This window comes from Gadus morhua, chromosome 20 (assembly GCF_902167405.1).
Source record: "Gadus morhua chromosome 20, gadMor3.0, whole genome shotgun sequence".
In the NCBI taxonomy this organism is placed as follows: Eukaryota; Metazoa; Chordata; class Actinopteri; order Gadiformes; family Gadidae; genus Gadus; species Gadus morhua.
In genome coordinates, this window is record NC_044067.1 from 19458896 (window position 1) to 19472041 (window position 13146).

A 13146-nucleotide genomic window follows, 5' to 3' on the forward strand; every position below is an offset into this window, starting at 1 on the left:
AACTTTTTCTGCAGAACTGCCCTCTCATGTTTTCAGTTCTTGAGTTGAACTCTTCTGAACATCTGCACAAACAGCTGTGTTTTTTAATACCGAGGAGATTAGAGAAATCTAACAATACTAACTAAAGCTGTTTTTGCGTGGAGACACCTGCGCCACATCTGGCCTTCGAAGATGGCACAAATACGTGCATGTCTCAAGAACATCTGGGTATGTGTATTATTGAGTTGTCTCAGAGCATGCCGTATCTTGTCGTTATTTGTAAAAAAAAAAAAATCCTAAAGTTAAAGAGAAGCGTACAGCTATATTCCTGGACTTCGGCTGCGTTCATTACAAACAATAACAAATCAGCAGACGGGAGGAGATGGTTAAAGAATGGAGAGAGAAAGGGAAAGGAAAGAATGGAAGAAGGCAATGCATGGGCCTGCATCCATCTATGCCAGCTTCCAATGTCCCAGCGTAATGCTATTATGAACCTAGATGATTCAGGATTTTCTGCACACTGACAATGTTATGACATTCCATGAAAGCATACATCTCTGTGCGTTGTCTCAGCATTTTATGCTAATGACCTTCCGATTTCTTTGCTTTTTTACATCCAGTGACATTTGCCGTCTTTGTTTGTGCCATTAATGCCATGGGTTACTTCAGTTTACATCATCATCAAGTAAGAAGCTGCCAACACAGAGTGGCCTGGTGTCTTCTGGTTGCCAGCTACCTTTGCATTTCAGATAAATTCCGGAAATGTTTCCATTCAGGGACTACACGCTGTTCAAATTATATTATGATCTGATTTTTTAACAGCTTTATTCAAAAAGCTAATTGTATGACTATAATAGTAGTTTCATCTTTATTTTTTTTCAATATAGATCTTCTCTTACATGTTTAGTATATCCTGAAGCTTATTTGATGTAAAATATTGTCAAATGTTAAATGTTGTGATTTAATCTAGTCACACGATAAATCTATAGACATGTAGTTAATTTAGTGTGTGTGTGTGTGTGTGTGTGTGTGTGTGTGTGTGTGTGTGTGTGTGTGTGTGTGTGTGTGTGTGTGTGTGTGTGTGTGTGTGTGTGTGTGTGTGTGTGTGTGTGTGTGCGTGCGTGACCAACCGTGGCAGGGGAAGCCACCTCGAGGTCCATGGGCTCAAAGATGAGGCTCATCTGCGGGGACATCTGGATGATCTCGCCGCTCATAAGACACAGCTTCTTGTTGTCGTCCAGCACTGTGTTCATGTTCTCGATCCACACAGCGTCCACCGGCCCGTCAAAGATTAGCCACTTCCTGTCTGGGCTCTGGGGCCAGAAAGACACATTGTTGGTCCAACAAGTCACTTCAGACAGTTTGAACTTATTTTATTGGTCTCAAGCTCTGAGACCAATAAAGTTATCTATTATTTATAAATTAAATTCTTACATATTGATTTAATAATAGTGACCCTTTTCACTTCAAGTCGAAATACTAGAAATACTCAAATAATCAGACAGCAATGCTACAGCCAGTATGTTCTCCTTTCCATTACAGGGCAGAACATTTGATTTTGTTTTGATCCGTTTGTTATGACTGAATATTTCCCCAGTGGATTAACTGACTAAAACTGGTTTAACTGAGACTGAGGTAGATTCTACCCACCCTAAAAAGCAGAAAAGCTTTATGACCGGAGCCATGCTAAAACATGGGTACATCTGGTGAGTTGCCTTTGAAAAGACGGAGACAGCTTAGAGCCTCATTTTTGCTAATTTATAATTTGAAAACAATAAATAAAATAGCATACGTATACATTAGCTGATCAACTAACAGTGTAGGACTCTTAAGTTGATCAGCAAATGTCATTGTCAAAATGTAATATTGCGCTCTAGTGTTCTCATGTTCAAATAATGTTCTCAACACTCGGTATCAATGTAACATATTGTTGGACTGGGTAGCCCATTCTGCCGGCGATTTGAGTTCGTCCTGCATAGGGTTCTGGAGAAGAGCATTACATTTCTTTCTGGTTCCGATACGTGTTTACGGGAGCCAATCACCAAGCTGGCTTTTCCCCCTGGCGCGCTATTTTCTGGTTTAACACAATGACGACAGGGAAGCGACGGCAAGCAGCCAATAGCGTACAGAGTCATTTGAACTAGGCCCGTTGATCGTGCCTCTTGTGCTGAAGAAAATGACAGCAGCTTCCCCAGACCAACGTGCAATCTACGATTGCACGTTGTCTGGCAATAGCCAGACTAACATGTTGTACCTTTCAATATAAAAACCTATTTGAGACATCAAGAGTCAAGTCATTTTTTTATTTGGAGAATATATGTGAACTATTTGAAATTTCGATATCACTCTGCGATAAGCCATTGCACTGTGTCAAACTTGCTAAATTCCAATTTATAATTAGTTATACTGTTTTAAAGATACTGGGACACGCTTCAATATTCCAATATTCCAAACTCTGAACGCTATTTTAATTAAAGTGAAAATAACAGCTAATCTTTCCAGCAGGTTGGCCCTGGGTTCTTGAAACTGTATTAGTTGAGGGTACGGGAAGGTTTTATTCTCGATTAAAAGTTTGCGCGAAAAGCTCCAAAACACTTTAGACCGAAGCTGGGGTCTCAACGCCCACTCAAAACTCTTCCCTTTCATGAATTAATTCTTCTGTAAAAAAAAAGTTTGGCACAGCTTTTGGGGTGACTTGAGGATCCATGAGCGTAGTGCTATTCAAATGCAGCAGAGAGTGTTTAATACATGTCATAATGTCTCAGGGGAGGATCTGCACCGACACCGAGTGGCAGTTCAGGCGCAAGCTGAGGTTGCTTTTAAATTAATTTGTTGTAATTTTAACAAGCGGGCGCTGGTGGTGGCGGTGGCTGGGCCGCGGGCCATAAGGCGCACTGGTGAGAGGGGGTGTAATGTAATGATCTACAGAGAGAGAGCGCTGGCTCTGGGAACATCCAGCGTCTACAAGCTAATTAGGTTGTGTATGCAGATCTCGCCCCCATCGCCGTGTCTCTCCAGACCTCTGTAGACAAAAGTAATTGCTGCCATGAAGCTTTAAAGGAGTGTGTATGTCAGTTTGTGTCTGTGTGTGTCTGTGTGTGTGTGTGTGTGTGTGTGTGTGTGTGTGTGTGTGTGTGTGTGTGTGTGTGTGTGTGTGTGTGTGGTTGTCGTTGTGTTTGAACTCCACATCAATATGGATCAATTTTTAATAGTTGGGCTTTTTTTTGTGCACCAGTCCTCTATTTAGTTCCAGTAAGTTGTTGAGTACAGGCCTGGCCATCATTAAAGTGTACTCTTGAGTCAGTGCATGTATGCTGGTTTCTCACCATGGGAGGTATCACAGGAGTTTTGTGTGACATCAATATTATTATTACTACTGTTCAATACTAACGTGCGGGTTGAGAGCAACAACTTTAATCTGAGAGAAGATTGGTTCCACATCGGTTTACACATGTGGGGCGAGACAGAGCTATGAAATTACAGCTTACATTGGAGCGAACCGAAGTTTTAAAATCAATCTATGTCAATACGTGCCACTCAAGATGTCACTCGGCTGAAAAGGGGGCATTGTGCGCTACAATAACCATGCCATTTATTCATGTGTGTCAGCTGTCTTGATTTAAACCAACGACAGATAAAGCCTCCACAATATGTTTCTATTCCCATGCCTCCATTGTCATCTCCTGTTTAATCATACATACAATCACCGTATATGCTCAATGGCGTAGGGCTGACGGACTGAATTTAGATTAAGTCAATCAACCTGGTTAGTCTATGGCTAGTTTGATTTAAAAAGGGATGCAATCTGATTTGTTTCATTTTAATGTTCTGCATTTTAATCGCACAAAAAAAATACAGTCCAGAAAAATAAAATACAATAAAAAAAATAAAAAAACAGTACAAAAAAAATACAGATTTTTGTCACCTGTGACAAAAATCTGGGTAGCTCCCAGTGGTCCATTCAACTGTGAGACGGAATAGTGGGGGGGCTAGAGGGGGGCTAACAGTGGTCCACTCACCTGTGAGAAGGGATAGTCCGGGGGCTAGAGGAGGGCTACCGATGGTCCACTCACCTGTGAGACAGCGAATGCTCTGTAGCTGACGGCGAGGATGCCGTCCGCCCACTCGTGGGAGACAGGGTCAAACTGTCCGTACAGCTGACCCATGGTGATGGACTTGGGGTTGATGACCTTGATCTGGACCGGGTTCTCCTCCATCAGACCCTAGTGGGCGTATAAATGCACAAATAATATTAATATACTGTTTAGACACACACACAGTAATTATGTACTACCAACACATGTATTTGTTTGCTCAACAGAAAAGGACAGCAGTTTGCATTGACAGCCGAAACAACTAAGAAACAAACAAACAAAAAAAACAACAACAATGGCTTCAGTGTCGGCGCGAGGATTCACTCATTTGACTCCTGTTTCCTGCGTCGAGGCTCATAAATCGACTGGCAGATCAATGTCGGCGTGGTGATAAAAAGCCTCCCCTCACTGAGCGAGGAAAAGCCAAACCCACAGCAAACAGCGAGCTGACACGCTGTCAGCTTGTGTTAAAAAGGTTGTCAGGAGAAACCGCTCAAAACATTTTTAAAAAGAAGCAAAGAAGAAGAGAGAGGGAGGGCGGGCATGACGGTCTGGCGAGGGGGACAGTGATGAATGTGGCGTTGTACCAGGTGCTGCATTCATCTATCTACTGTTGGCGTGTATGGAGGCTCTGTCGCAGCAACCCAGGTTCAACCAGAGAGAGGTACTGACAATGTGAAACACCTGCTGGTGAACAAACACTTAAACACTCATCAAAGGGATTGATGACCTGAAGCAGGCTGAATGCGCTGCAGGACGGACTCTGAGGTTCACCGTAACCCAACAACAAAGTACCTCAATGAGTCATGTTGACACAGCATTACATTAACACATTTAGCAGGTGCTTTTATCAACAGCAACACACAAGTCAGGTTTAGAACTAGCATACCATTCAATAATGACTGGTGTTATTCTTCAATAGTTGTGTTTACATCGAGTTGACCTGGGAATTTTAAGGTGACAAAGTGACAAACCAGAAATGATAATAAGGCGCATTTCCATCAACTTGTTTGGAGCAAATAAACTACACTATGCAAAGTGTAGTTTTGTCAGAGGATAACTGCATAGGCTACATTACGCATGACAGTGTGAACCGGAAAACAAAACAATGGGCTAATCAAATCCATTGGAGTGCTTTTCATTTCTTAATTTCTGGTAGATTTTGAAATCCAGTTTCTGTTTTCCATCTAAAAAGGCAGTGATGTGACCGAGGAATACTTTTTGGGCTGTTGTTGTTATTATGGGATCTAGAATTGCGCGCCCTGAACCTCTAGTTGTAATTCAATCCATAGGAATAATGTGGAAACCCTAGTCGATAATATAACAACTTTCTGAGCGCATAATATGTTAACATTCAGCCTATAATTTTACAACGAATAACATTTGTTCACCACAAATTACTCTTATAAGCAGCGCCAACATTTATAAATGTTTTAACCATTCTGCGAAAAAAAGGCAACAGGCTGAATATCATTTAGTGGGTCACTCAATGACATGAAGAAGCGTCATCAACACGCCCACTGAAGGGGTTTGAGAAATACAGACTTTCTACTCCTCATTCACATATAAGGTCATTTAAATTTTTCTATGGAGAAAAAACGACCTCAGGGGTAGTATTATTCAGGAGATTTTCAGTGAACAAATTTCAGGATTTGTTGTTCACACATAAGGCCCATCAGGAGAATATCAGCACTTACATGTGTTTCTGAAAGCAGCTAGTGTATCAGCATTTTATTACATTAGGAAATTAGTCAATACATGGTAACAGCGGTAATTGTTCAATAATAATAATAATGGATTGAATTTATAGAGTGCTTTTCTAGACACTCAAAGACGCTTTACAGTGAAGGGGGGACCTCACTAACCACCACCAGTGTGTAGCACCCACTATGGTGATGCACGGCAGCCAATCTGCGGCAGAACTTTAGGGGGATTAGAGGGCCAGATTGAATGAGCCTGGTTGGGCCAGGACACCGGGGAAACCCCTACTCTTTGCGATAAGTGCCCTGGGATCTTTTATGACCTCAGTGAGTCAGGACTCATGCGTGTGTGTGTTCTTACCTGCTCGTGTGTCGATGGCGGAGCCGTTATGTTTAAAAACATAACGCCTTACCTGGGCAAGTGTCGCTGCGGTGTGTACGCGTGCACGTGTGTTCTTTCCTGCGGGTGTGTCGATGGCGGAGCTGTTACGTTTAGAAACATAATGTCTTAGCTCGGCGAATGTGTCGCTGCTTTTGTCTTGACGTACGGTGTGTGTGTGTGTGTTTCAATGTATGTTCGTGCGCATGTGTTTGTGTGTGCGGTGGGTGTATGCGGTGTGTATGTGCGTGCTTGCGGTGTATGTATGCCTTCGCATACATACACATACACCCACCATACACTGCTTGGCACATGCGCACATGAGTAACTTGAGTAACTGGTGCGACAGGCCTGATATTGTAGTAGTTAGATATCCAGGAAGATGCCAGAGCGGAAACAACCTACATTTTTCTAACTTCGCTCAGTGTTTCACTATGGGAATCGCCTAGGCGTGACCTACTACTGGAAGCTCCAATTGCACCACGTCTGTCCTTGACAGACAGGTCGGACTGTGCCACAGGGTCCCGCCCCCTGCACTTATACAGTCGACCCGCCCTCCTCAAATCATTCTCGCTTTCTTCCCGTGAGAAAGCTACTCAAGCTCCCTCAGCTCATCTAGGTTAGCTCTAAACTGCTTAACAGTTCACAGACGGGCCGTCAAGGATTCCGTCGTCAAACGCAGTCGTAGGCTTTTAACCTGGTTCGGCTGAGTAATAACTTTGTAAGAAGCTATCTGTTACTACACCCGCCAGGCAGTGTCCGCATAAAGGCGAGCTGCTTCTCTGGTTACCCTGTATTTGTTTACAGGTGTCACTGGTTTACGGTGTAACTTATCGGCTAACGCGTCAAGGCGAGCTTACCGCGGCACAGTACACATTAGCTTGTTGGCTGAGCCAAAACACCCGGAGTATAACGAACGCATCACGGCGATTAAACTCTGCGTTATGCCTTCGCCCGCCACCCCCGCCAAAGGGTCGGAGACGAAGGCTAGGGAGGCTGTATCCCGCCTGTGCCCCACGTCATGTGGAGCCTCCATATCAGGCCGGGACTCCCACCCCATGTGCATAGCGTGCATGGGCATTAAACAAGCTCAAACTTCGCTAGCGGACCCACATTCATGCGCTCACTGCGCATCGATGCCGGAGAAAATTCTGGAAAGGAGGCTAAGGGTGACGGTGGCTACCAACCAGGATCCCTGCCTGGCGGGTGCCCCCGCTATAGCCTCAACGAGCACTCATCAGTCCCACGCGACAACGAGCTGGGCGGACATGATGGAGGCGGCATCCCCGCTCGTGCGCCCGCTATTCGATGATTTAATCCTCGAGCGGAACCGGGCGCTGAGGACGCAGAGGGCGACGGCGACGCCAACTTTGACCTCCTCGACATGGACGGAATTGAGGAGGAGGAGGACGACTCCACTTTTCCGGTCCAACTGTCCAGACCCCCTAGCACCTCTGACGCTGTACAACCAGTAAATGGTAACCTGTACGAGGTGTGCAAACGGGCCGCTGCAAAACTAGGCATTCAATGGCCTGCAGCCCCAGATGCTGAAGGGGCAGAGAGAGACCTGTACGACGGCAAGAGGCTCCCACCAGCCCAGCCGCCTTCTAAGCAGCTCTTACCAGCAGTTCCCATCTGCATGAAGGAAATGAGCCGCTACTGGTCCAGCCCATTTGAGAGCAAGCTTCCAACCAAGAGCTGCTCAAAGCTGGAGATCCACGGGATGGGTGAGCTGGGGCTGGCCGAACCCCCAGCCTTCAGTGGCTTACCACCTCCACCCAAACCGTCGCTCTCTCTCCATCTCTTCAGGCATCTCCCTGCCTGGTAAGATGGACCGCCTCACCGCTTCCACTTACCAGAGGATGTATAAATATGCAGCGCAGTCGGTATGCTCGCTTAATGCCATGACACTACTGTCTGCATATCAGGCTGAAATCCTAGAGGAAATGGGTCGCCAGCTAGACTCTGGGTCACCCAACCCTGCCCTCTGGGATGAAATTTGCATTGTCAATGACCTGATCCTAGGCTCCTCATGCGGCGCAGTTCAGGGCTGTGGCCGAGTCAGTGTGGCTTGCGTCCCGAGGGTGACAACGTTGGGGCGCGATCACATGGGCCCGCTCGCTACGCGAATGGAACAGTGGCGCGCATGCGCAGTTCACCCGTGGATCCTGTCTACGGTTTCCCAGGGTTACAGACTGCAGTTTGCTATGAAACCATCCAGATTCAACGGCGTGTTGGTTTCTATGGCCAGGTGGGATTCGGCACGAATCCTAGAGGACGAAATATCGTCCCTGCGAAAACAAGCGATCAGGGCTGTCCCGAACGAGCAAGCCCAACAGGGTTTTTACTCCTGTTATTTTCTCATTACGAAGAGAGGGAGCTCGTCCCTTCGCCCCATATTAGATCTCCGTGTGTTAAACAGACACCTGCGCAAATACACGTTCAGGATGTTAACACACAAAGTGCTCTGTCGTTCAATCCGTCCAGGGGATTGGTTTGGAACGATCGATCTGTCAGACGCATATATCTTCACATTGCCATCTATCCCGCGCACCGGAAAATTTTTCCGGTTCTCTTTTCAGAACAGGGCTTACGAATACCAAGTGGTCCCGTTCGGGCTATCGTTTGCCCCGAGAGTGTTCAGCAGGTGTGTGGAGGCAGCACTTTCACCGCTAAGAAACAGCGGCATCAGAATATTCTCTTATCTGGACGATTATCTGATATGTTCCAGTTCACGCGAACAGGCACTCAGAGATTCTACTACGGTGGTAAATCATCTGAGGACTCTGGGATTCAGCATAAATTGGGAAAAGAGCCGTGTGGACCCCGTACAATGTGCAGAATATTTGGGTCTCCACATAGACTCTCTCTCATCGCGTCACACTATCAGAGAGGAGACTAACGTCTCTCACGCAGTGTCTCTCCCTCTTCAGGCGGGGAGAGACCGTATCGTTCAGGTTATTCCTACGCCTACTTGGCCTTATGGCTTCGGTGATATCAGTAGTGCATTTGGGTCTTCTGATGATGAGAGATTTTCAGCGCTGGGTCGCAGCACTACGTCTGTGCTCCCGTCGCCACCTGAATCGCAAGGTGAAAGTAACACCAGCGTGTGTTACCGCTCTCCGCCCGTGGTCGGTGCACACGGTTCTGACAGCGGGCATCCCGCTGGAGGCGGTGTCGTCCAGGGTAACCATGACAACGGACGCGTCCTTGTCAGGGTGGGGTGCGACAATGATGGGCAGAGCAGAAAACGGCACCTGGAGTCGCGATCTAGCTCAGGCTCACATAAACCTCCTAGAAATTTGGGCAGTGTTCCTTGCTCTAAAACACTTCCTGCAATTTATCCAGGGCCGCCATGTCTTGGTGAAGACAGACAATTCCAATGTAGTGGCATACGTCAACCAGCAGGGCGGCACTCGCTCACTGAAACTACACGAGTTAGCTCGAGAAATTATCTTGTGGAGCAGCACCAGACTCCTGTCCCTTCGGGCGACACATGTACCGGGTGACCTGAACAGAGGAGCAGATCTTATGTCCAGAGGAAACCCCCTGTAAGGGGAATGGACTCTTCATCCACAGGTTGTGGGACAAATATGGCGGAGATACGGCTTGGCAGCCGTAGATCTCTTCGCCTCGCTGGAAAACACTCAGTGCCCGTTGTTTTTCTCCCTGTCAAACGTAAGGGCTCCCCTAGGGGTAGATGCGCTTGCCCATCCGTGGCCAAACGTGCTACTATATGCCTTCCCCCCTCTCAGCCTGATCTCCCCCACCCTAGCCAGGGTGAGAGAACAGAGTCTGTCGCTAATCCTGATAGCGCCGCGGTGGCCATCCAAACATTGGGTGGCGGAAATAGTGCAACTCCTGGCGGACCACCCATGGCCCCTTCCCCTGCGCAGGGATCTCCTCTCCCAAGCGGGCGGGGAGATTTACCATCCGCACCCGGACCGCGTAGCGCTCTGGGCTTGACCCGTGAGGGGTGGAACTTGAATGCGGCAGGCCTGCCTGCACAGGTCGTTGACACCATTCAGATTGCAAGGGCCCTTTCCACTCGCCAGCTCTACAGTGGCAAGTGGCGGGTTTTTGAGGACTGGTGCGACTCGAGGCACGCCATTCCATATCAGTGTTCCGTGGTGGACCTACTTTGTTTCCTAAAGGGATTATTGGAAAAGGGTAAGGCCTTTTCCACGATTAAAGTGTACTTGGTGGCCATCTTAGCTTGTCATGTTGGCTTTGGGGATAAGCCTCCAGGGCAGCATCCCTTGGTTTGTCGCTTCATGAAGGGGGCGTGTCGCAAGCTCCCAGTTTCCAGGCCCCTGGTCCCTTTGTGGGATTTATCGGTGGTGCTGGATGCCCTGTCTCATCACCCTTTTGAGCCGTTGGAGGCTGTGGGGAGGAAGTTTGTGTCGCTGTAGGTGGTGTTGTTCTTAGCTTTAACCACAGCTAAGCGTGTGAGTGATTTACAGGCATTGTCTATCCGTCCTTCCTGCTTGCAGTTTGCTCAGGGGATCTCCAAGGTCTGTCTGCGGCCCAATCCGGCTTTTGTGCCTAAGGTGGTTGAGTCGACCTATAGGTGTCTCACGGTGGAACTGTCGGCGTTTCACCCTCCTCCGTTCTCCTCTGCGGAGGAGCAGAGACTCAATACATTATGCCTGGTACGGGCCCTACATGTATATGTGAGTCGGTCAGCTGCTTTTCGGAAAGGGGATCAGCTGTTCGTGTCTTGGCTAACTCCCCATAGAGGCAAGCCTTTGTCCCGCCAGAGGCTATCCCACTGGATTGTGGAGGCTATATCTCTTGCTTATGAAAGTAGGGGCTTGCAGCCCCCCCATGGCTTGAGGGCCCACTCCACAAAGGGTATGGCTACATCATGTGCCTTATTCAGGGGAGTGTCGGTGCGTGACATTTGTGCTGCGGCAAGCTGGGCTACGCCTTACACCTTTGTTAGGTTTTATAGGCTGGATGTCTCAGGGCCTTCTGTTTCTCAAGCCGTGCTGGAGACGATCTCACCAGACTCAAAGTGATGTTTGCTGCCTGGCTGAATTTGCATAGCTTCGGGTAGGGATAGGAATTGATAAGAATTTCACGATTCCGATTCCGATTCTGCTTATCGATCCGATTCTTTATCGATTCTCTTATCGATTCTCATTGGGTGAGAAAATAAGTATAAATGTGTTTGTTTGTATTAAATCTCCTTAACATTTTCAAATCAATTGGGAGCTTGTGCCTTTTGGAATGCTAACAGTGCTCATTTGCATTCAACTTGTAACAAAATTAAACTGACATAAACAAAATGAAGCATTCATTAGACAGAGATTTATTAGATGGGCCTACCTAATAAACCGTTGGAACACACAAGACCGGAAACCATAGCAATGCCGGTAAACAAACCCGAGAAGCCCAATCCCTATGAGAGCTCCCCACGCTACGGCCATCCGGAGGGGACAGAGCTGTTGGCCGTGATATTATATATACAATTATAAAATATTATATACTATTATAGAGCTCTGGGAGTCGCAAACTGCAACAATCACTTTCTCCTCCATGCCGCAGTTCACCCTGGACTGCACTGCACTGAGTTTGACGGCTGAACGCTGATTGGCTGTTACGTTACACATGTCACTCAGTTATCACTCTGTTGAACGCTGATTGGCTGTCATCACGACAAAAACTTGTCGCCGGTTTTCTCCCGTGAAAATTCGCCCTTATATGCGTCTCTACGTTCACTTTGTATGGGATCTTGTCGCCCCGTCGCATTTGGTGTGAACGCACAATGCGATTCTTCCTCGGCGGCGACATGTTTGCTGCGTTCTGAACTAAATCAAAGCAGCGTGTGTGTGACGTCACGACGCATTTGCCGCGACCGGAACCGATAAGCGGAATCGTTAAGCAGGCTTGCTAATGATTCCAAGGAATCGGTTGACTCGGAACCGGTTCTGAACAAGAACCGGTTCTCGATTCCCATCCCTAGCTTCGGGAGACATATGCAATACGAGAGTGGTCTATATCTCCCATAGTGAAACACAGAGCGAAGTTAGAAAAATAACTATGGGTTACTTAACGTAATCCCTGGTTCTTTGATAACAGCGTGAGGTGTTTCACCAACACATCCCTCCTTGCATTTACACGGAAAGAAACAGGTACAGAATGATTTGAGGAGGGCGGGTCGACTGTATAAGTGCAGGGGGCGGGACCCTGTGGCACAGTCCGACCTGTCTGTCAAGGACAGACGTGGTGCAATTGGAGCTTCCAGTAGTAGGTCACGCCTAGGCGATTCTCATAGTGAAACACCTCACTCTGTTATCAAAGAACCAGGGATTACGTTAAGTAACCCAAAGTTACTTAAGTAACCCCATTTAGGGCATTAGCTTTTTTGAAAAAGGCAAAAAACACCTCAAGTGAGTGTTTAAACTTTCTTCGAGATTATGCAGTTTCCATCAACCTTTCTATTGTAATGCTTCAAAATCTTTAGAAAAACCTGTCGATGGAAACACCCACGGCTACAGTATACCCCTTCCGAGAGCATCTCACACAAACAGACTTGTGCACTGTTGGCGACAGAGTTGATTCAGCTCTCATGTTGAATTAGAACGAGTACAAGTTGAACACACTTAAAGTTATGACTCACTGTAATGAAAATTGCTTCATCCCTTCTGGCCATGTATCCCCCCGGGGGTTGGATTCGTGGGTGTTTGGCCCCTCACCTTCTCAGCGATGTCGTGCAGGGCGGCTGCGAGCACGCGGTAGGCGCAGGTCTTCCCGCCAAACGGCTCGCCCACCAGCATGAAGCCGTGCCTAACGATCATCATCTCGAAGATCTGCAGGATCTTCTCTGCAAAGAACTCCGTCACCTGGAGGTTCATGCGCTTGCTGTTCTCCCTGATGGCGTCCATCAACACCCCATAGTCAGCCTTGGGCAGCTTGACCCCTGGGAAGAGGTCAGAGGTGATGCCCTGGGATAGGTGCAGGGGAGAGAGAGAGAGAGACAGTATGAACC

At 47.3% G+C, this 13146-nt stretch overlaps 1 protein-coding gene across 1 annotated transcript in view; it reads right to left on the bottom strand.

Annotated features, from left to right (window-relative positions):
• dnah7 (dynein, axonemal, heavy chain 7) overlaps positions 1-13146 on the bottom strand; it is a 102887-nt gene that overhangs the window by 58823 nt on the left and 30918 nt on the right. The window contains exons 31-33 of the mRNA XM_030343137.1: positions 12854-13102; positions 4053-4202; positions 1110-1292 (exon numbers count right to left, since the gene is read on the bottom strand). Coding sequence (XP_030198997.1) covers positions 1110-1292; positions 4053-4202; positions 12854-13102 — 582 coding nt within the window. The remainder of the gene's footprint in view (positions 1-1109; positions 1293-4052; positions 4203-12853; positions 13103-13146) is intronic.